The sequence below is a fragment of the Rutilus rutilus genome (genome assembly GCF_951802725.1).
Source record: "Rutilus rutilus genome assembly, chromosome: 5".
In the NCBI taxonomy this organism is placed as follows: Eukaryota; Metazoa; Chordata; class Actinopteri; order Cypriniformes; family Leuciscidae; genus Rutilus; species Rutilus rutilus.
The window spans coordinates 50,426,382-50,451,986 of NC_140213.1; the positions used below are offsets into that span (position 1 = coordinate 50,426,382).

General features: G+C 40.8%; 1 protein-coding gene and 1 long non-coding RNA gene across 2 annotated transcripts; both read right to left on the bottom strand.

Moving 5' to 3' along the window:
* Positions 1 to 2,519: 2,519 nt before the first annotated feature.
* Positions 2,520 to 7,906, bottom strand: hdgfl3 (HDGF like 3). The gene is made up of 6 exons (XM_084408973.1): positions 7,400 to 7,906; positions 6,352 to 6,428; positions 5,910 to 6,048; positions 5,638 to 5,778; positions 4,738 to 4,875; positions 2,520 to 3,337 (listed from the first exon to the last, which is right to left on the bottom strand). Exons 1-6 carry the CDS (start codon positions 7,481 to 7,483, stop codon positions 3,317 to 3,319), a joined length of 600 nt encoding a protein of 199 aa, XP_084265099.1. The 5' UTR covers positions 7,484 to 7,906; the 3' UTR covers positions 2,520 to 3,316.
* An 8,954-nt stretch (positions 7,907 to 16,860) lies between these two features.
* Positions 16,861 to 23,267, bottom strand: LOC311290875. The gene is made up of 3 exons (XR_014627466.1): positions 23,008 to 23,267; positions 22,666 to 22,839; positions 16,861 to 17,959 (listed from the first exon to the last, which is right to left on the bottom strand). It is a non-coding gene; the product is annotated as an uncharacterized lncRNA (long non-coding RNA).
* Positions 23,268 to 25,605: the final 2,338 nt, after the last annotated feature.

Consider the following 25,605-nt stretch of genomic DNA (forward strand, 5'->3'; position numbering starts at 1 on the left):
TCTACAGACTCACACACATCTACAGTCTCACACACATCTACAGTCTCACATCTACAGTCTCACAAACATCTAGTCACACACATCTACAGTCTCACACACATCTACAGACTCACACACATCTACAGACTCACACACATCTACAGTCTCACACACATCTACAGTCTCACACACATCTACAGACTCACACACATCTACAGACTCACACACATCTACAGACTCACACACATCTACAGTCTCACATCTACAGTCTCACACACATCTAGTCTCACACACATCTAGTCTCACACACATCTACAGTCTCACATCTACAGTCTCACACACATCTACAGACTCACACACATCTACAGTCTCACACATCTACAGTCTCACACATCTACAGTCTCACACACATCTACAGACTCACACACATCTACAGTCTCACATCTACAGTCTCACACACATCTACAGTCTCACACATCTACAGTCTCACACACATCTACAGACTCACACACATCTACAGACTCACACACATCTACAGTCTCACACACATCTACAGTCTCACATCTACAGTCTCACAAACATCTAGTCACACACATCTACAGTCTCACACACATCTACAGTCTCACACACATCTACAGTCTCACACACATCTACAGTCTCACACACATCTACAGACTCACACACATCTACAGACTCACACACATCTACAGTCTCACACACATCTACAGACATCTACAGTCTCGCACGCATCACACACATCTACTGCAGCAGGGCAACTGGGTGACAGTGAGGCGCTGTAGTTGCGGTACAAAACACCGCTCTTCCGTTCCGATAACAACATTAAACAGGTTCTCCCCTCTCAGTGAAACACCCACTGTGAATTCTGTTGAATGTGCCCTAGTTATTGGTGATTCTATTATATGGAACGTGAAAATAGAGACACCAGCCACCATAGTCACATGTTTGCCGGGAGCCAGAGCGCCTGACATCAAAGCAAATTTAAAAGTGCTGGCTAAAACTAATCGTAAATTCTCTAAGATTATTATTCACATCAGTACTAATGATGTTCGACTCCACCAGTTGGAGATCACCAAAATTAACGTTAAAGAGGTGTGTGAACTCGCAAGTACAATGTCAGGCACTGTAATTTGCTCTGGCCCAGAGCCGGAGTGATGAGATACTTAGTAGATTGTCCTCACTCAATGGCTGGCTGTCTAAGTGGTGTCCGCAAAATAATATAGAATTCATAGGCAATTGGAAACGTTTTTGGGGCAGACCTGATCTGTTGAAAATAGATGGTATTCATCCCTCCTGGGATGGTGCTGCTCTTCTCTCTAGTAATATGGCACATGAATTGGGGCTCAGGTCAGGAAGCAGACAGACTGGCTAAACCGACCATCTGCTAGCTGTCTCACGTCACCAAGGTAGATAAATCCCATCACATAGAGCCTCTTTCACCTAGATATCATCATATAGAGACTGTGCCTGTTCCCCGAATTAGGACATACAAAAAACTTCCAAACCCATCTAAGGGTAACATTTTTATTGATGTTCAACAAATAAAAAACAGATATAGTACAAATGAGTACTAACCCTAACCCTAACCCATAATAGCATTACAATAATCTAGCCTTGACGTCATGAACGCATTAACTAATTGTTCTGCATTTGTCAATGAGAGCATATGACGTAATTTAGATATATATTTTAAGATGGAAAAATGCGGTTTTACAGATACTAGACACGTGACTTTCAAATGAAAGATTGGTATCAAAGAGCACACCCAGGTTCCTAACTGACGACGAGGACTTGACAGAGCAGCCATCAAGTGTTAGACAGTATTCTAGATTACGTGAGGAAGTTTTTTGTCCAATAATTAGAATCTCTGTTTTTTCAGAATTAAGTAGTAGTCATCCAATTTTTTATATCAGCTATGCATTTCGTTAATTTTGTGAATTTGTACGTTTCGTCAGGGCGTGAAGAAATATAGAGCGGAGTATCATCAGCATAACAGTGAAAACTAATGCCATGCTTCCTAATGATATCTCCCAAGGGTAGCATGTACAGAGTGAACAGCAGCGGTCCTAGTACTGAGCCTTGTGGTACGCCATACTGAACTTGTGATCGATGAGACATCTCTTCATTTACTGCTACAAACTGATAACGGTCAGATAAGTATGATTTAAACTATGCTAATGCAATTCCACTAATGCCAACAGTAGAGCACTTGAACAGTAGAGCACAGCACTTGCAACGCCAAGATCATGGGTTCGAACCCCAGGGAAAGCAAGAACTGATAAGAATGTAAAAATGTGTACCTTGAAATGCAGTGTAAGTCGCTTTGGATAAAAGCGTCTGCCAAATGCATCAATGTAAATGTAAAACATTAGAAACGAGTGCAACTTTGATCTGATGGAGACATTACAGGATCTGCCTTGATTCAGTCCCAACATCCCACTGACGAGAGAAGAACACAACAAACCCTAAAAAAGGCATGTTAGAATCGAACACTAAGACATAAAGACACGACAGAACACCACTTGCATTCCAATGAGTTTATTCTGTAAAATTCTTGTCAATAAACAGGAAAAACAGTTTACATGTGGCTACAAACCTTGAAAATGCAACATGTATGAGAGCAATAAAAATTAAACGACAGGAAGGAAAACCACATTGGTGAATTTACCACAGATGTGTCATTTACTATCATCAAAAATAAATAGAATATATTCTTTATATAAACAAAGATAAGAAATAAAAATGGACTGTGTGGAAGAGGGGCGTCTGTGATCAGGAACGGACAGACAGAAGAACATCTTCAACATGTGAAACTACAGCATGCCACTAGAAAGGCTAGAAAACAACCAACCCACGACACAGGAACGGATAAGCATCGGGATAATAGTACAGAGATCCTAGAATCTACACCCAAATCAAATGTACAGAGATAATATCGAGTTACAGCGCGCAACTCTGCTTGTGCACGATTCTTCATATTCTACGCTTTCCACTCTTTTCTCTCAGATTACGTAAAAGCGTGAAAGACGGTTGAGTTGTTTGACAGACAAACGTCTGTTTGTTCCATTGTTAAGAAAGAAACATCTAGCATGACACATGAATGAGATCTGAATGAGCTGAAGCTAAACCTCTAAAATCAAATCAGCAGAATGGAATGACGTTTGTGTGTAAATCCTGGATGTTGTGTTTTTATTTGACTGTATGTGTGTGTGTTTGACTGAGCCAGATAATAATGTGTAGGAGTTTGCAAGCGATCAGTGTAATAAGATGCATTTACAGTATGACATATCAGCGTCACGAGCCGTCGTCCGATGATCGTCTAACGATCCTCCCGGAGATTCTGCCAGAAGAGACAAAAACAGCAGTCAGACAAACTCTGGAGTCACTACTTTCACTCTCACAAAACTGCTGGATTGAGGAATATTCCCCCAGGGAATCAGGCTGACAAACCTTGACGTCACATTCCCTTCATGAGTTCATTAAACTTTAATGCAGAGAGTCGACTGTACATTCAGACATCAGACAGGAGCGACTCTCAATCTCTGTCCTCTATTAACGTTTTAAACAGTTTTAGCAATAGAGGTCTGTAAACCGAGCCGTGCAGGGCATATGTATGTATGCACTGTATGCATGTATGTATGTATGTGTGTATATATATATATATATATACTGTATATATAGGTGTGCATGCTGTCTGCTGTGTACAAAACTGTTCAAAACACCAGACGGCACGCAAAACATGACATGGAAGATGAGTGGATCTCTTGGGCCGGTGGAAAACCAGCAGTGTGTTCCTCTTATTGTGTGACACTGTTACACCTGTAGAGACTGTTACACATGTAGACACTGTTTTACCTGTAAACAATGTTACACTATTAACACCTGTAGACCCTGTTACACCTATAAACAATGTTACACCTGTTACGCCTATAAACAATGTTACACCTATAAACAATGTTACACTGTTACACCTATAAACAATGTTACACCTGTAGACACTGTTACACCTATAAACAATGTTACACCTGTTACGCCTATAAACAATGTTACACTGTTACACCTATAAACAATGTTACACCTATAAACAATGTTACACCTGTAGACACTGTTACACCTATAAACAATGTTACACCTGTAGACACTGTTACACCTATAAACAATGTAACACCTGTAGACACTGTTACACCTATAAACAATGTTACACCTGTTACGCCTATAAACAACGTTACACCTATAAACAATGTTACACTGTTACACCTATAAACAATGTTACACCTGTAGACACTGTTACACCTATAAACAATGTTACACCTGTAGACACTGTTACACCTATAAACAATGTTACACCTGTTACGCCTATAAACAACGTTACACCTATAAACAATGTTACACTGTTACACCTATAAACAATGTTACACCTGTAGACACTGTTACACCTATAAACAATGTTACACCTGTAGACACTGTTACACCTATAAACAATGTTACACCTGTTATGCCTATAAACAATGTTACACCTATAAACAATGTTACACCTGTAGACACTGTTACACCTGTAGACAATGTTACACCTGTTACGCCTATAAACAATGTTACACCTATAAACAATGTTACACTGTTACACCTATAAACAATGTTACACCTGTAGACACTGTTACACCTATAAACAATGTTACACCTGTTCCTGTTACTGTGCATTAATACTGTGAGGGTGGGATCAGCTGCTTCACGTGTTCTTACCCCTTGACTGCATGTCTTGTCTGAAGAGTTCTGGATGTTGTTGTCATGGTCACCAGCCTCTGATCCGCTCTTCTGCTCATCTTTCCCATCTTTCTCCAGATCTTCATCTCCCGAACCCTTCCTGGACAGCTTGGAGGACTGTAGGAGAGTTTTAGACTGAAAACAGGCTTGACGAAACACCCAGAGCACACTCTCATTTGCAGCCTGTTTGTTTCTCTCTCTCACTGCTACACTAAACTTGTTCAAGCAGCTCAGTAACCTTCACTACGTACAGTATATGAACGTGCAGGACTCGGTTGCTAGGCAACAGCTGTTGCTAAGCAAGGGCTCAGCTAGAGGCGGCAAGCCTTCAGACTCGAATCCTTCGATGAACTCTTCATCACCCGTCAGGAGATCCACATGCACTTCATCAGGTGTGGGTGAAAACATCTCTGATCTCACACATAAGCTGCGTCCCAAATGATGTACTGCACACTTATGCACTTACACTATTATCCGTCTGATAGTTGAGAGCATGAAGCGCACAATTTTTTAGTGCACTTTTTCTATTTGCACTATGTATACTGCAAAACAGCTTAAAATAGTGCATAAGTCTGCAAATTGGGCCGCACCAGCACAGTGTGATGTGTTCATCTTTTACACACTCTGCCCCCTGCTGACCTGGAGCTGCACTGACCTTCAGCATCATCAGGATCCATTCAGCTCCAAGAAAACCCAATGAACACATGACATGAATTATGCAGATTTTGTAACTATAAGAATCTCTCTCTCTCTAAACACCTAATGGAGTTTGTCCTTCAGCTGTTCACATGATTTTCTGTAAACCTGCTTTCAAACAACATGGATTCTGAAATCTATATAGAGATAAAATGACAGACACTCACAGAAACGCTCAGGTACCTTTGAGGATGCACTTTTTTTCCGCTTGGATCCGACCTTGTCACTCTTCATCTTTCCCTCCTCTTCTTCTTCCTCTTCCTCGCTGTCGACTGCGTTCCCTCCTTCCCCCTCCGTCTCCGAGGAGCTCTGCTGCTGCATCACCTGTGTGTGTGTGTGTGTGTGTGACAGATCAGGTCACGTGACCGACACACACCACAGCTCATGAAATACTGTGACAGATCAGGTCGCGTGACCCTCACACACACCTATGCTCATCAAATGCCGTAACTCACCTGGTAACCAGTGAATTTGACACCAGGATTGTTTTCAATTTCCCACAGGCCTTCATTAAATCCTTTTCTCTTGTTTGACTTGCCAAACTTGTCCTTATATTCCTTGTAGGGCAGCAGATCTTTAGGGCCCAGGAACGCACTAGGAGACACAGATACTGTCACAGATACAGTCGTCCATCACTAACACAGAGACACGCATCACTGAATCTCACACACACACACTAACCCGACCCCTAAACCTACCCATCACAGAAAGCCTTCTGCATTTTTAAGGAGTTTCTCCGTTTAGGGAGGACGTCCCTAAACTGAGGTTTTTGGAGATTTTGTCAGGTTAGGGTCACTTCTGGGTACCAAAATATAGTTAAGTAGGTACACACACACACACACACACACACACACACACACACACACACACACACACACACACACACACAAGGCTTACGTCTCATGGGTACCGAAGAAGAAGATGGGGTATTTATTAGCTGGCGGCTTCACGGCTCCCTCTGGCAGCTCATCAATCTAGAACGAACACACACACACACACACACACACACAGTTCAGCACTAACTCTCACACATTGTTTGGGAACATTATTTTGAATGTGTGCGATTTTATTCATCCAACCATGTCTGACCTCATGTTTACAGATCAGCTTTTTCCCAGTTGAACAGATGCATTTTAACCTAATTTAATATTTTAGACTTTACACGCATGTTTTCCACTTCTGCTCTTTTGCTGCTGTTAGATTCGAAAAGAAATCATCCTGATCTCACAGCGTCCAGAACTATAACACCACTTGATCTGAGAATATGATGGGTTGGGTTTAAAATGAAATCAAAACGCTATTTTGGGCCAAGATCATCTAACAGTTCACACTAACGGGAACGACCGGAACGGTTCTTCGCTGAACGCCAATCCGGTGTTTTGAATGAACCGCGGGCCGAACGGGCTCTTGTTGGCCCAGATGAGGAACAGCTGCTTCCCCAATAACAACAACAACAACAACAACAACAACACACACTCCAGAATAACCCAGAACCAGACCCTTCCCGTGATTCAAACACTTCATAAACGCCTGAAATAACGCAGAGCCCCAAACGACGAGAACAAGCGGATCATTTCACACTACAGACAAAAACACTTTCACACTCATGATCCGCGTGTCAGAGACTTTTACTGACGCATTTCGATCTCTTTCCCGCGGTTTTTGCCCTTATTTCCCCTCCGATAACACCGCTGGAGCTCCGGGTGTGTGTGTGTGTGTGTTCAGCGGCCCCTCTGAGCTCCGGTAACCGGGTGTGTGTGAGTGTTTAGCGGTCTCTCTGAGCTCCAGTAACCGGGTGTGTGTGAGTGTTTAGCGGCCCCTCTGAGCTCCGGTAACCGGCCTCCGCGTCTCTCCGCTCCCCGGGTGTGTGTGAGTGTTTAGCGGTCTCTCCCAGCTCCAGTAACCGGCCTCCGCGTCTCTCTGCTCGGCTGCAGCTCGTACTCACCCTCGCCGGCCAGTGCGGGTATCCCTTCATCTTGGCGAAAACCAGATCTCCAGCTTTATATTCCCGGGGCCGTGGGCGAGCCATCGCGACACACACACTCACCGAAGCGAAAAACTGCACGATAATCCACGGGTCTCGAGCTCAGCGGCGGATGATCGACCATCAATGTTTTGATCGCAGTTAATAAGGAAATAAATAATGAAAGAGGAGAAAGGCCTGGAGAAACACCTCTTCCCTCGTCTTCTTCCTCCTCGTCGTGTAATGTTCAGGGAATGTTATATTTCGTACTTATATGGGATTTTATTCAGTTTAATACACGCGAACTAATTTTATTTCAGACATAACACGTGTTTTAATTCAGCTTAAGTTTACTTTTTAAAAGGGTAAAGAAAAACAAGGTGAACCAGAACAGCAATACATTTTCCTTTACAGAATGTCATTCTATTAACAATATTTATCCCAACAACACTGTAGCTCATAGATTTCAAACGGGACATTTACATCTAAGAACGAAAAAAAAGAAGAAAAAAAAAGATGAATAATTTGTGGAGTTTTTACAAAAGTTATGAATCTGTGTCACATGAAGAGAGATAAAGAGAGGGTGATGTGTGAATGTGTGGTGAATCATTAAAGGTCAGATTGAGAACAATACAGAACATCTCAGTAACTCCTGCTTTTTCTGCTCATCGGTGTCATTCAAACACACTAAAGCTGTTCCACAGGCTGTAATGAGCCAATAATCTGCAAAGTAACTTAGTAAATACTCAGAATTAAACTCAAATCATCACTAGAACCGGACCGGTCCTCCACACAGACCCTGACCAGCTTCGGCTCCAGAGCCTGATCAATACAAGCAGGAGGACATGGAGGAATATTTCAATGCTACTGATCCCGATCTGACCTCTGACCTCTGATCATAATCATAATCATACACTGTCTGTTCGTTGGCCAGAGGAGAACTGAGAAAAAATGCATTATTTTCCGGTTATCACTGTAAAGCTGCTTTGAAACAATCTATTGCATAAAGCGCTATATAGCCTAAATAAAGGTGACTTGACTTCTTTCTTTATTAAGTTGAACGACTGATTAAATGCAAGTTTCCATGGTCATTTGCAGGCGATTTCCTAGTTTCCCTATAGGTGCATATCATACGCTACTCAAAATGAAACATTAAACATGATTCGTCAGTTTCTGTTAGTCCCGTCCACAATCCAGTTGTAAAACTTGTAATAGTGATTTGTGTGTTTGTGGAGTTGAGTTTGAAAATGCTGAAGCAAATATCAGTCAGTTGATACTTTAAAAAGCCTAAACTGTAAATCCTGATTGTGAGAAACCAAGGCTAGCGATGAATTCTTCAACCGAAGCGACTCGTGATCATGAGTTTATCTCTGCTTAGACTAATAGAGGTTATGTAAAGGTAAGCACAAACACTTTCTCAATGTTTAAAAAATTCTGAACATAAATTCATATTATGTTTATAGCCTTGACAGAAAAGGAAGAGCCATTTTATTGTGTTTTTTCATTTACTGTAAAAAATGATCCTTAATTTATGGCAACACACAGTATGTTTTTACAAAATTAATTTCAACTTAGTTTTATAAGTAATACGAGATTCAACTTAATATAAGTCAGTTTTAATATAATTAAAGTTGAAATGACTTTTACAGCCAATTTGATGACACTTAATTTAAAGCAGCAACAGAACTTACATTTTCAAGTTGAAAGAAGTGAATTTGTTTTACAGTGTATGTTTTTATGTTGTTGCAGTTTTGAAACTTTGAACTTGAAACTGCTGTGCTATATTTTTTTCCTTGTAATTTGGCAGTTTTCATTCTCCACCCTGTTTTATGAAGAACATCTCTGGCCTCCATTTCCGAAACTGTAGTAAAGGCTGATTCCTGGACTTTAAATGAATATATTCTGCTTTTCAGCAGGACGGCCACATTTGGACCAAATGATAAAAGGTTGGCTATATGGAGGCAAAAGCTGAGTGACACGAGACGGATAGACAGCGAGAGCCAGGTATGGTTTGATGTCTTTTATTTTGAAATTTTCACTTTCAGTCTGTTACGTCACACGGTGCTCATTACCTGTTAGTTTGGATGTAGGAACGGGGTGAGTATCTGGCATGCTCACTTCTGTTGACCCTTTTGTTTGAACCACCATCAAGAAATGACAGAAAACAGCTTTACTCTAATCCCATGTTAGGGTTCATCAATGTCTGAAAGTTGGAGCTTAAATGTGTAAAAATATTGAATGTTCAGTCAAAATAAAGTGTTAGTTAACTGTGCATCAGCAGTGTAACATGCATCTTTACAGTGAATTATTGCTTCATTTGAGGATTTTCAACTGTATTTGTTTTGTTTTCCAGTAACATTAATGAGTAGCACAGTAATAAATAAACCCGTGTGTCTGTGTCTCTGCATCTGTGAGGGTTATAGTGGGAATATCAGTGCTAAAGGTTCGCCTGTAGGGGGCAGAACTCTCACACAAACATGTGCTGCTTCTTCTTCTTCTTCTTCTTCATCAACACCTCCTGCTCACATCTGAGGTTGTGTCTGATATCGTCCCCTACAGCCTCGTTCACTATTCCCTACAGTACTCCACTAATATAGTCCCCTTGAAGGAGTGAATGAGAGTGAGTGAGTGCTGGAAGCGCTTCTGTTCTTGCTGTTTAATCATTTGAAATTTAGTAAACTGGCAACACCAGTAGTAATTAAAAGATTTATCTTGAACTCTCTCATGGAAACTAGCATGTAAAAACCTTAATTAAAAATGTAATAATTAAACAGGAATATTAACTTGTATGATATTAGCCACATTGGACCAGTGGTTTGGAAATGAATGATGATTGAGCTGTGGCTCCATCTACTGGTCAGACGCGGGACTTCCTTTGGCACGACCCTCACAGTGCATTATGGGATTGAATGAGTGCACTCGATAACGTCCACTATGGTTTCGGACACTACAAACTTCTGCGACCGGTCGACCGGATGTGATGTATTCTAATCAAAACTATGAGTGCGAAGCTAGAATGACCAAAATGTTAACACTTAAAACGTTATTTTGTAAACACTATTTCTGCAAAATGGCGGTTATTAATAATTATGGCAGAAATAATTATTTAATAATTAGTAGATCAATATTTATGTTGATTAGCACAGTTGTGTGCGACTGCTGCTAGGGTTAGGAGTGTGTGCAGTGGAAAGGCAGCTTAAGACCTTTATAGGATGGAAGTGTTTCCTCAGTTTTCACTCTTAAAGGGATAGTTCACTTTGAAATTAAATTTTGGTATGTTTTAGCTTACCTCAAGGGCATCCAAGATGTAGGTGTCTTTTTTTCCGCAGTAGTTTCAATTTTGATATTTTTAGGTCAAACCGTTCTTGTCTGTCAGTCATATAATGCAGGTCTATGGTCACGGTCTCAAAGAGCATGCACAGAGTCCAAATTAAAACAATTCCCCATCGTAAGTACACATTGATGGCCTAAGACACGAAACGAGCAGTTTGTGTGAGAAAACGAACAGTATTTATATCGTTTTTACCTCTTATACACAGCCACGTCCAAGTGATCTGATCTGACGTGTACGCAGACTGGTGCATCGATATATACACTAGATGACGCCTTGTCTACGGCAGTTCATTGGAACGAATGTCTTTAAGGTGACATCTAGTGTATATATCTATGCACCAGTCTGCGTACACGTCACACACCAGGATGCGTGCGCGCGATCACTTGGACGTGGCTGTGTATAAGAGGTAAAAACGATATAAATACTGTTCGTTTTCTCACACAAACCGCTCGTTTCGTGTCTTAGGCCATCAATGTGTACTTACGATGGGGAATTGTTTAATTTGGACGACGGGGAATTGTTTTAATTTGGACTCTGTGCATGCTCTTTGAGACCGTGACCATAGACCTGCATTATATGACTGACAGACAAGAACGGTTTGACCTAAAAATATCAAAATTGAAACTACTGCGGAAAAAAAGACACCTACATCTTGGATGCCCTTGAGGTAAGCTAAAACATACCAACATTTAATTTCAAAGTGAACTATCCCTTTAATCTGAGGTCTTTACACACTGAGTCCGAAATGTTCGTGTGCGTTTTTTCGTATTCATCATTCGGTGGCTCTGAATTGTCAAAACACCGCTCAGAATGCTTGCTACGGATGCGGAAAGGTTTCAGAGGCAGTGTGTGAACATGATTGACACAACGTGAGGTATTTATTTTTTAAGGCACGAAAATTTTGGCCGAGAATGTCTGACTCAGTGAGGAAGGACCTTTACTACTCTCTCTCTTAAGCTACTTGTGGCCATACTTTGACTTTCATGGTGTAATGAAAAAACGTTTTAAATGAAGAGTTTATTTCAGTTATTTCACATCTCGTTTGTAGCGTGTCTGCTGTGGATGCGAACTCTGTTCACACTGAACGAGACACAAGCTCTTAAAGTACATCAGAAATACAACAGCATCTCTGGTTATAACGGGCTCTTCTGGTGCGGAGGCCGAGGAGGTTTGGGATGATTCAAATGCAGAGACTAAAACATTGTGTGCTCTTTTTTATTTATGTAGCTCTTTTCTCCTGAATCTTCTGTCCTGCAGCTGATGAGACGTGCCGGAGCTGATCTGTGTTTTTGGGAAGACTTGCTTTACAGGATTAGTTTGTAGAACAGTTTGTAAAGGCGGTCCTTCTGCAACTGGAACTGTGGTTCTTCAGTTCTCCACTAGATGGTGATGAAAACACAATAATCAATCACTGTGACTGGAACAAAAGCAAAATAAAAATAAATTGAGACAAATTAATCTAATTTGACATATTATTATATGAATCCAAAGGAGCACATATGTATTTTGCATTAATTGTTTATTCATACATTTATTGTAAAAGTCTTTTCAGTGCTTGTCAAAATAAGTACATTTCTCTTTTATTTATCATCTTGTCAAAAAGGATTTCAGCTGCCCGTCATGCCAGACCTGCCTATTAAAGACAAGTGGTTTCCATGTTTCTTATATAAAAGGAAATGTGTCATATTCTCAAAGACTATAAAAGCGGGCAGTCATGGTTCCTCTGCGAGTGTGTTTGCGCTTCATGTGAAGTTAGGGTTTGCTTATGAAAGCCCAGCGTCGGAGTCACCGCAGGGAACCACACCACACAATAAATGATCTAAATGTTTGTCATGTTTTTTTCCTCAGATTGTTTTGCCACAGCCGGCCTGCAGCCTCGACACGAGCAGATCAGCCCTCAGCGCTTGTAACGCAGCCAGACTGGATTGTGGGAAATGAGGCAGACGACCAGTAAATACCAGTTGCCATGAAGCCCTGAAACGTCTCTCCACGATCTCTCTTCACACTCGACTCGGCACACGACAGGCGCTTATTTCCCACAGCGGGTGCTCGTGTGTTAGAGTACAGGCTCTGGCCATCATCATCATCTTCATCATCCTCACTGTGACACCATCATCTTCATCATCCTCACTGTAACATCATCATCATCATCCTCTTCATCCTCACTGTAACACCATCATCCTCATCATCTTCATCATCCTCATCCTCTTCATTCCCACTGTAACACCATCATCATCATCATCATCATCCTCTTCATCCTCACTGTAACACCATCGTCCTCATCATCTTCATCATCCTCATCCTCTTCATCCCCACTGTAACACCATCATCATCATCATCATCCTCTTCATCCTCACTGTAACACCATCATCATCATCCTCTTCATCATCATCATCTTCATCATCCTCACTGTAACACCATTATCATCATCATCATCCTCTTCATCCTCACTGTAACACCATCATCCTCATCATCTTCATCATCCTCTTCATCCCCACTGTAACACCATCATCATCATCATCATCCTCTTCATCCTCACTGTAACACCATCATCATCCTCTTCATCATCATCATCATCTTCATCATCCTCACTGTAACACCATCATCATCATCATCATCATCATCCTCTTCATCCTCACTGTAACACCATCATCCTCATCATCTTCATCATCCTCATCCTCTTCATCCCCACTGTAACACCATCATCATCATCATCCTCTTCATCCTCACTGTAATACCATCATCATCATCCTCTTCATCATCATCATCTTCATCATCCTCACTGTAACACCATCATCATCATCATCATCCTCTTCATCCTCACTGTAACACCATCATCCTCATCATCATCATCATCATCCTCTTCATCCTCACTGTAACACCATCATCATCATCATCTTCATCATCATCATCCTCTTCATCCTCACTGTAACACCATCATCATCATCATCATCATCTTCATCCTCATCCTCTTCATCCTCACTGTAACACCATCATCATCATCCTCTTCATCCTCACTGTAACACCATCATCCTCATCATCTTCATCATCATCATCCCCACTGTAACACCATCATCATCATCATCCTCTTCATCCCCACTGTAACACCATCATCATCATCCTCTTCATCATCATCATCTTCATCATCCTCACTGTAACACCATTATCATCATCATCATCCTCTTCATCCTCACTGTAACACCATCATCATCATCTTCATCATCCTCTTCATCCCCACTGTAACACCATCATCATCATCATCATTCTCTTCATCCTCACTGTAACACCATCATCATCCTCTTCATCATCATCATCATCTTCATCATCCTCACTGTAACACCATCATCATCATCATCCTCTTCATCCTCACTGTAACACCATCATCCTCATCATCTTCATCATCCTCATCCTCTTCATCCCCACTGTAACACCATCATCATCATCATCCTCTTCATCCTCACTGTAACACCATCATCATCATCATCTTCATCATCCTCACTGTAACACCATCATCATCATCATCATCCTCTTCATCCTCACTGTAACACCATCATCCTCATCATCATCATCATCCTCTTCATCCTCACTGTAACACCATCATCCTCATCATCTTCATCATCATCATCCTCTTCATCCTCACTGTAACACCATCATCATCATCATCATCTTCATCCTCATCCTCTTCATCCTCACTGTAACACCATCATCATCATCCTCTTCATCCTCACTGTAACACCATCATCCTCATCATCTTCATCATCCTCATCCTCTTCATCCTCACTGTAACACCATCATCATCATCATCATCTTCATCCTCATCCTCTTCATCCTCACTGTAACACCATCATCATCATCATCCTCTTCATCCTCACTGTAACACCATCATCATCATCATCTTCATCATCATCATCCTCTTCATCCTCACTGTAACACCATCATCATCATCATCATCATCTTCATCCTCATCCTCTTCATCCTCACTGTAACACCATCATCATCATCCTCTTCATCCTCACTGTAACACCATCATCCTCATCATCTTCATCATCATCATCCTCTTCATCCTCACTGCAACACCATCATCATCATCTTCATCATCGTCATCATTCTCATGGCCTGCTAACCTGCTCTGCATATGAGGAGTAGAATCCCGTAGATCAGTGTCCTGTTGGGCCATTACACAAACTTAAGCACAGGAATGTCATAGATGAAGTTCATCAGCCAAAAGCAGGTGAAAATCCTCCATGGTGGGAAACGCATAGCAATAATTTGGTGGGTTATTATGATTCATAAAGAAGCCTTTCGCCATTGTACTGTTACTATTACGCATCTTCTGAAAATATGCAGAATCTAGAAGACAGAAGCATTGCTGATGCACATGTGAAATAATGCGATCATCAAACAGCATATAAATCAAAACTGTCTACGTTACTGAGTGAGATGTCGAGCCCGGGCGAAGAAGCTTTGAGGTGTAGACGGACTCCATCTCCTCCATCTGTGTTTTAATCATCGCTCTGAATCCTATCAGGACTAAGTCTTTCAAAATGTTGCTTTTGTATAAAACTTACTCATTCAAGTGTTGATAAAAAAAAAGATTGAATAAAGCTGCAATAAAATGTTTTTGTTTTTGATTTCAGAGGTGTTCCTGAAAGCGAGGTCATCTTACCCTGAACTCTCGGCTGATTAACCCAAACCTTGCTTACAAAGCCTCAGTTCAGCCGAGTTACAGCCATCAAAATAATTGGTTTTATATTTACAAAATACAATTAAGTCGGTCAGTGAAAACCTTACATTTTTTCTTTGTACATTTTTCAGTTAAATAAATGTTCAGGAGAATGAACAAATCACAGATTCTTGATTTTATTGCATTTTACAAAATGTCCCAACTTTTCTGGAAATGTTGTTGTGTATATATGCATGTATATATATATGTATATATTGTTACAACCCTGGCTCTAGGGATCCAACACAAAGGACACAAAAACTGAAATCTGCCAATCAAAAGAAAGTTTATTAAGTATAAAAAGAAAAAGGGGACTGTAGAAACCAAAACACTGCCTCTGCAGTGCTGGCTGCAAGACGAGAGAGCGAGAGCATGTGGCCTAGATTTAAAATGGCTCCCGTCAGGTGACACCAATTAACCGGTTGATTGGAGGTGAGCTACCAGGGAAACTGCAATGAAACACAGATTAGAACACTATCACTCAACACTCCCACCCTTACAATGTTGCTATAGGATAACATAGGTCCTTTAGCTCAACCTGTTCGTAATCACATTGTTATCTATAGGGCACAGCTGATTGGCTCTTGCTGTATCAGTAGCTAATGAGCTCGCGTGCACAACCTTCAAATACTTGGGTAGCATTAGCCTTATAGCAGTGCAGATTAGCCTTATAGCAGTGCAGATTAGCCTAATAGCAGTGCAGATTAGCCTAATAGCAGTGCAGATTAGCCTAATAGAAGTGCAGATTAGCCTAATAGAAGTGCAGATTAGCCTTATAGCAGTGCAGATTAGCCTTATAGCAGTGCAGATTAGCCTTATAGCAGTGCAGATTAGCCTAATAGAAGTGCAGATTAGCCTTATAGCAGTGCAGATTAGCCTAATAGCAGTGCAGATTAGCCTTATAGCAGTGCAGATTAGCCTTATAGCAGTGCAGATTAGCCTAATAGAAGTGCAGATTAGCCTTATAGCAGTGCAGATTAGCCTTATAGCAGTGCAGATTAGCCTTATAGCAGTGCAGATTAGCCTTATAGCAGTGCAGATTAGCCTTATAGCAGTGCAGATTAGCCTAATAGAAGTGCAGATTAGCCTAATAGCAGTGCAGATTAGCCTTATAGCAGTGCAGATTAGCCTTATAGCAGTGCAGATTAGCCTAATAGAAGTGCAGATTACCCTTATAGCAGTGCAGATTAGCCTAATAGAAGTGCAGATTAGCCGTATAGCAGTGCAGATTAGCCTTATAGCAGTGCAGATTAGCCTAATAGGACTTAAGTGATCTCATTTACAAGACTGTTGAATGTGCGGGATTACATTTAATTTGTCAGCTGTTGATGTGCACACCGAACTGGGCCCCAACGGTAATGAACGAGTGTATAGTCAAGTCAAGACACATTTATTTATATAGCGCTTTTTACAATACAGAGTGTTTCAAAGCAGCTTTACAGAGGTAACAGGAAAATAATGCAAAGTTTGTTTCTAGAAGAAAATAGCGTCACAGTCCAGCTTAATTAAGTTCAGAGATGTTTAATTTTTGTTTTAAAAAAAAGTTATTAATTTAGTTAATTTATATATATATAGCCGCTCTGGAGAAAACCGTGATGTCATCGTTCAGCTCAGTTCAGTTCTTGTATAATAGTGTCAATGCAGGAGATCAATAATATTGTTGAATATTAAATTTAATGTCCCCAACTAAGCAAGCCAAAAGCCAATGGCAACAAAGGTGAAAAAAAGGCCTAACCCAAACCCTATCAGTGACAGAATGGAGAAAAAAACCTTGGGAGAAACCAGACTCAGTCGCTCACCCCGGATTTCCACCAACTGCGGAATGGCTGCGGAGTCAATAGGTTTCCATTAAAGTCAATGTGTGTATTTTCACTGACTGCGGAACGGCTGCGTTCCGACTCCGTCCCAGCTCCGGCGATCCGCAGCCCTCCGGAGCAGATACGCAGAGCTTCTATTTTTGCCGGATGCCGGAGAGCTCCGCAGCAATTCAGCACTTATATCGCGCGATCATACGTGAATTCGTCCTCGGGTCCTCGTGACTTCAGCTGTCAGTCATGGCCGCAGCCGTTCCGCAACAAATCCGGGCCTGGTGGGTATTGAAGGATGGCGGAGCACGGAGCCGATCCGCAGCCGTTCCGCAGTTGGTGGAAATCCGGGAGTAGTTCTCCTCTGGTCAATGAACGAGCAGTGTATGATTATGATTCAGGCAGCATTACAGGTCAGAAGTCTGGTTTGGACTTCAGATTGGTTTGGAACAATCAGAATATTTTCCAGTTCCATCTGGTTATAGATCGGAGTCACGCCGATATGGAGACGAGTTTGTTGAGGATCAGTGCTGATGCTGTCGTGTCGATGAGGCCTTCACAGGGGAGAGTCTAGTAGACACACTCTCTGCTGATACTTCAGGGATGTGTTGTGGTCGTGTCTAGGCGCAGGTCCTCCATCTGATCTGGATACGGCCCGGATCCGGCTGACTACAGTAAACCTTGGAATAAGCAGAAAGACTAACATTAGCGTAGATGCCATTCTTCTTATGATGTAACGAGTACATTGGGTGTTATGGGAAGTGATCCCGGCTGCGACTGACCAGAGGTGGAAGTAACGAATTACAACTACTCACGTTACTGTAATTAAGTCGTTTTTTTGGGTACTTGTACTTTTTTGAGTATATTTTTAAATCTGTAATTTTACTTGTACTCAAGTACATATTAAGCTAAGTAATCTACTTCGCTACTTGTAAAATCACATTTCGTTACTGAGTACAATTTGAATTGATATTCAAATCTTTGAATGGCATTTCGGTAGCCAATAAAAATATTCGATCGTAAACGGACCAATAAAACCCCTGATATTTGGACTGAATGAAAGCTGCCGCAGTCGCAGCGGGTTTTGAAGAGCTGATCATGAAGGAGGCGAGGAGCTCAGAGTGATTAATGGCTGGACTGAAAGTTTGGAACAACAAACTATAGTAGTACTGTCAAAATATCTATATTTTGATACATATACTGAAATATCTGTCAATACTCATTTTGGCCTATACACCAATACGATACCAGCTGCGCGTTCTCATTCTCTCATCTCAACGACAGCGAGTTTGACACACCCGCCTCCCCTCAGCGCGGGATTGCAGGTAGGCCTATTACGCATAATTTTATTAATACCTGCAAGTTTCTATGGCATATTTTAATGGCAAATGTCACGAACAATATTATAACGCGAGGGCACATTCATGTAATCGCAGAAAACTGGACGCGAGCTCTCAAATGTAGGCTACGAATGAACTGGACTCGGATATTGAGTGTGCGCTCTCGGACTGTGTGTCATATCATGTGTAATCGCGAATCTCTCCAAGTGGTTCTCACTGCAGACTCAAATGACGTCCAGCTCCAATCTCTCCATGCTCTTGAATTAAACGCTGTCAAAAGTTATGAAAAATCTAGTCTTTTTGCAAATTAAATTCAGTTTGAATTGAAATCAAGCTTCCTTGTGCTGTGTGTGAGCTATTGCAACAGTTCACGTTACCCAATTGTAAAGACAAATACACTGAGTGAGTAAATATTAGATTATTGTAATGGTTATTGATCAATGTTTAAATATGTAAACAAAAGCATAAATTAAAATCTCACCTTATAAAGTGGACGTGTCTCTTCAGAAGACTTGAATTAAACTTTTCCATTCAAATAGATTACTGTTACAATGAGTGTTGTGCTTTTCAATGCTTGAAAATAATGATTGCCTTGACAAAATGGATGGACAAAAATGTAGATATTAAAATATTTAGTATGTAGTAGTTTTCCCGATGGTATTAAAAATTATAGGCTAGGCCTACTGAATATTGACATATTTCAAGGTGTCATATTGAAGTTAGAAATTCCAGTATCCACTAATTAATGTCCTTCGAATGTGTTAAAAGTAGCTATTTTCTACATAAATCTATGATTTGGTTGTATATTTTTATTGGTAATGCATTAACTATCGCCAGCTAAAAAGTAATTAGTAACTAGTACTCTGAGTAGTTTTTGAGAAGAGTAATTTGTACTTTTACTTAATTACTTTTTTGACACCAGTACTTTTACTTGTAATTGAGTATTATTTCAGCAATGTAATGGTACTTGTACTTGAGTACAAATTTTCAGTACTCTTTCCACCTCTGCGACTGACCTAATCTATGCAGCCTAATAAGCAGTGCGTCACTGACTCGCGTATATTTGAGTGTGTGACTGACTCATAACTAGTTTGCAAACTGAACTGAAAGAACTTGTATGTTGAGAATCACAGGGTTTTTTTCATATGCTGATTGAGTACATTGTTCTAAAGTAGGAATGGAAAAAGTTTAAGAATGCTAGTGTAATAAGAGAGACAAAGAACCGTTCTGAAACTGAGAAGGCGATGTACATATTTTATTTTCAAGAAAATTACTCATTTACGTACCATTGGGTATAAATGTTTGTGTTTTCATACAAAGGTTGTTCCTTGTTTTTTCCCCCATTGATTGTTTTTTCTTTTAAAGGGGGTTATTACATTAATGTAAAAATAAATCTTTGTTATTCTTTTTTTTTTTCTCAACATTTTCTGATATTTCATTGAGTTTGGCAAGTTAATTAATTCAAGTTACGGATTTCTGGGAAACTATAAACAAGAATTGTTAATTTTTTTAAAATTATTTTAAGTATTGTGTAATTGGTATAGGGAAAGAGATAATTTACGACTATTTCCATTTTCATACAGTTTTTCTCGTTTACGAAACATTTAAATGAACCCCTAGGGTTAAGAAAAGAGTTACATTTTTGGAGGTACCACTGGGATTTTTATTACTCTTCTTTTTCCCTTTTTACCAGCGTGTTTTTCTTTATCTTTTCTTCTATATAGTGGTGACAGCTGACCTGAAAACTGTTTGTTCTTATTTTGCCACAATACTAGCTACTTGCCTTTACTTTAAGTCACAGACTGTCGAGCGGAGCAGAGAAGAGAGTGTTGATGTCTCACGTGCCATTATTTTAAGCCATGTTCCTTTGGACACCAGTGACGACACTATTGGAAAAATGTTAAACACAGTAAAAGTTTTTGGTTGCACTAGAATACGTGGTCGCTGTAGTGATGTAACTGGCAGATGGTTGTTTATTTTAGTGGAGACCAGTGCTGATCTAGATCCTGATGTTATACCTCCTAAGATAGGTATAGAAAATGAAGCTGGACCCTGGAGTGCCAACTTATGGCGCTTTTCCATTACCAGTACCAGCTCGACTCGACTCGACTCGCCTCGACTCAGCTCGGCTCGGCTCGCTTTTCGCTCCGTTTTCCATTGCAGATAGTACCTCCACAATAGTACCTGGTCGTCATAGCGACGCCGCAGGAAACTGCCGTGACTTAATCTTTTACACGAGACGCGCGACACACACCCGCTACCCACACACACAGGACAATGGAGGAAATCGAGTGTATGCTGTTTTTGGATGTTTTTGTTTTTGTTTTTGCTGTTTTTTATTCAGGATACTGCGTCTGGCGCGTGCAATGATGACGCAGTGAATAGAGCCGAGCCGAGGCGAGCTGGTACTGTGTAGTGGAAAAGCGCCATAAGTGGGTAGTCTAGTAGCCCATGGTCCTGTTGCAGCAGGAGGGCAGGTCTATGGATGAAGTGAAGGCCATGATTATGGAAAATCAGCAATACTTTGAATACAAATTACAATACTTTGAAAACTGTGTCGGCGCATCTGAGCCCCGGTATCAACTGTCCCATCACTAGCAACAGCACTTATTCCAAGGCTGATGTTTTTACCCGTGTGTGTTTAGGGCTTGGTTCAGCTGAATGCGTTAGAGTCATGCTCCATTTTTCATCCGTTGTTCAAATGACCTCCACATGTACAAATAGGAGTATAGAGGGTTTTGACAATGACGATTATCAGATGATGCTAAGTCATCATACTATTTGATCAGATGGTGGTGGGGGGGTTTCTTTTCTCATCTCTATTAGCCTTCAACGTGTTTTCATTTGTTAAAGCAACACATAATGCGCATTCTAATTGGATATGTTTGAGCCTTTTGGCTCAGGCAAACATACCCATAGGCCACTAAAGCTATTCAGTGTGGTAGCAAGTGGTAAAAGAGATGCTTCCAGAGGTCATAGATCCTCTTCTTAAAATCATTAATTCATCTTTGTCATTAGGATATGTACCAAAAACTTTTAAACTGACTCTTATTATAGTTCAGTATGGTGTACCACAAGGCTCAGTACTAGGACCATTGCTGTTCACTCTGTACATGCTACCCTTGGGAGATATCATTAGGAAGCATGGCATTAGTTTTCACTTACAACATGATACTCAGCTCTATATTTCTTCGTGCCCCGACGAAACTTTCCAATTCAGTTAACGGAATGCATAGCTGAAATAAAAACTGAATGAATAGTAATTTCCTACTACTTAATTCTGAAAAAAACAGTTTCTAATTATTGGACAAAAAACCTCCGCACTTAGTAACCTAAAATACTGTCTAACACTTGATGGCTGCTCTGTCAAGTCTTCCCCTGTGAGGGGATCCGTTGTGGTTGTGTCTAGGCGCAGATCCACCATCTGATCTGGGTCCGGCCCGGATCCGGCTGCCTGCGGTAACCTCGGAATAAACAGAGAGACTAATATAGTCTACAAGGTAGATGCCATTTTTCTTATGATGTAATGAGTACATCTGTGTTTATAGGATGTGTTCACGGTTCCGGCTGACCTAATTTATGCAGTCTAACAATCATATTACATGATTTGAATTATAGAAATTGATCATGCGTTATGTGTATGCCAAGTTAAAGAGTTTTTTTTTTTGTATTATGGTATTTGCAAACATTATTGACATAAAACTGAAAGCCATTCACTGATTCATAATGAGAATTAATATTAACTATATATTTAAATATAAGCTGTGATTTTGATAATCTGGTTTATTTCTGATGTTTTGACTAGCAGAAGTTCTGACAAATTGGCTCGTGAGCGGAAAAGTTCATGTCAATATGATATCTGAGCGTATGAAAGCTAAAGGGAAGAAGGTAATGTGTGTACAGAAACGAGAGTTTTGGTGCTTTAACACTCTCTTCGTAAGAACGGAACAGTGTCCTGATAAATAATTAAAACACTCAGCACAAGATTCTCTCGCCTTGATCGTGTTCCTGGATTGTGATCACGATCGTCTCGTTGAAGTCCTTACCTCTCACACTCAAAGTTACAGTCCCAGCTGTCATTCCCGTCTCCCATCGTTGACAATTCAGAAACATAAATGGGATCACACCTCTTTTTGTCCTTGTCAATCAAGAGCGTGGCGTTCCTGTCTCCGGGCCGCAGGCGGGACTGTAGGGAGGGAGTGTCACACGGCATTACAGTCCTGCAAACAGAGCAAAAAGCAGCTTTTTAACATAACAAAAAACCAAGCAATGCATTATTAAACGGGCAGATCAGGCACAATTTGAGTAAAGATGTTGAATGTTGAGCCACGGGTTTCAGCAGAGCAACAGCGACTGCTCAGCCGCGCTCAACATGAATAAATGATGACCTGAAGATCAGCGGCGTCCGACGTGAGCGCTGTCTGACGGACGTGCAGGAGTCCAGCTGTAGCGACACACTCACACACACACACACACACACACACACACACACACACACACACACACACACACACACACACTCATGTCCGTGTGATCTTGGGGCCCGTCTTCCCTCTGTTCCGCACAACTCTCACCTGATTGCCATTCGTTTGCAATAGATGCAGTGTGGGCAAAAAAAACTGCGATGTCTCTGGAGGGTCTGAGTGTGTGAGTGTGTGTGTGTGTGTGTGTGTGTGTGTGTGTACCTGTGTGCGTCTGTGCGGAGGTTCCTCTCTGATTAGGCTGTTTGGGACACACACTCTCTCTGACCTTGAGAACTTCTTCCCACCGTCCTTGAATTAGACACTGCAGGAGAAAATAACAGGCAATATTCTCAGTTGCACTATTCTGTGTGTGTGTGAGTGTGTGTGTGAGAGACAGAAAGATACATCTTTTATGAAGCGCATATTTGAACTGTATATTAGACTAATAAAATAATGACTAATAATATGATCATAAACCTTGTTTTGTGTTTCCTAATCCATGTCTGTTGCTCATCAGAAATACTAACAGCATCATCCAACACAGGAGAGAAAATACATCAAAAACATTTCACTGGATCTATAGAGTCGCCTTGAAATCTTATTTACGGTCAATAAAAGAAGGGTTGCTTCAGTCTCATCTCACACCGTCATACATCGACAGGAGATTCTTCAAATACAGTATTTTACAGGGATGTGGCCTATCTCAGCATGTTTCCGTGATCATTTTATCATACCTTACTTTCGACTGACTGACTGTATTTTCTGTCTTCTTTTTTTAAATCGTATGATCAGCACTTCTTCGCGTCACATGATAATTCAGAATGAACATCGTCGAGTCCTTTAGACAGTTTTGTGCTGTTTCGGATGGAATTCTTACATTGAAATCTAATGAAATGAAAAATGCTCCATCTTCTTCTGTTTAATAAAATGTTGAGACCCAGCTACGTTTTCAACATGGTAACAGCCATTTCATATCATAAAATCAATAAATGTGAGTGATTACAAAAGATTTGGCACATTCGGACTAAGGTGAAACATGTTGCTCAAAATGGTTTCGAGATGGATCCTCCTCTAAAGATTGCCGTGTGGTGGGCATTTTCAAAAGCCGAACATCAGACACCCTGGAGCTCATTGTGGAGCGCAGACATCTCTGGTCAAGTCTTTTGTTCTCACTTGGGAACCACTTATAAGAAAACAAGACTAGGGTTTTAGCTCTAAAAGCTCATGCCAATAATGGTGTTTCCATAGCAATCCAAGCACACGACTGGCTAAAACATAGCATGGAGACTGTGCAATCCAAAGCACCTTTGACCTCTGACCTCCTGCTAGATGATATGGATCAATAGGACCAGTTAAAGTTCTCGGAGCTGAATGGAAGTTTGTCAAAAGAATAACTGTGATTCTTCAACTAGTAAACAGAGCCGTGACGCGAGTGTCAAACGCATGAATAGAGGCTCCATTTCAGAGCTTCTGCAGTGTGACTTTAAAATCTGTTTTTCCCTCAATCCCTTTCTCCGTGCGCTTTGCTTTATTCCTGAACTTGGGTGACTTTATCTTTCTCTGTCTTTTAAGCTGAATTGATGTGAGTGCTGGAAACTCACTGTTCGACTATGTGCTGAGCGTCCTGACGGTGAGTGTGCAAGCAGACAAAGGTCAAAGGTCACAGACACATGTTTTTTAGCAGAGCTGAGATGGAGGCGAGGCCACGGGGCAGTGCAACACACACACACACACACACACGCCGCATTCATAACAAAAGCAGAAAATATCCATTACACCATAACTGCTTTGTGAGACTGAGTTAGCAGACTATCATTTAACAACGTATCTTTACTGAATCTGAAGAGCCAATTACACACGCATGACACTCCATCTAAAGAGCACTGCACTGTTTTCAGCTTTAATTTTCAGGTTTAATAACTGTAAATATCATTATCCTTCAATTCACGATAAATGATCATTTGAACATACAAAATACAGAAAATACATTTTAATCATTACATTTACTCTTTTAAAATCACATTTATTGCAATACATATTCATTTTAAAGAAAAATCTGAACTGTGGATATTTGCAAAATAATGTCGATAGACATGACTCCAGCACAATAATGCAGTGTGTGTGTGTGTGTGTGTGTGAGTGTGCATGTAGGAAGAAAGAACTCGACCAGGTTGCGGTTGCCAGACTCGGGATGGACGCGGGGTGAATGACGCCCCAGAATCGTCCCAAACACACTGACTCGAGTCCGGCTGCCAAAACTGGCAGCAATTGAAGAACTGAAAGAGTTGAACCCTTACTTGGCACTGGCCTGTGTACTGAGTCTGTGTACTGAAACTGAGCCTACACTGGGCCACAATCACGCCAGCAAAAATGGTACTGGTACTGGTCTTTATCTTGTTTGCTAAATTAGAATATATACTTGCACTTACTCTCATACAGAATTAAAAACATTTTTGTGTGTTCGGTACAACTTCTAAAATATGTGTATTAAAGAGTCCTTTCAGTTTTTATATAAAAACAGAG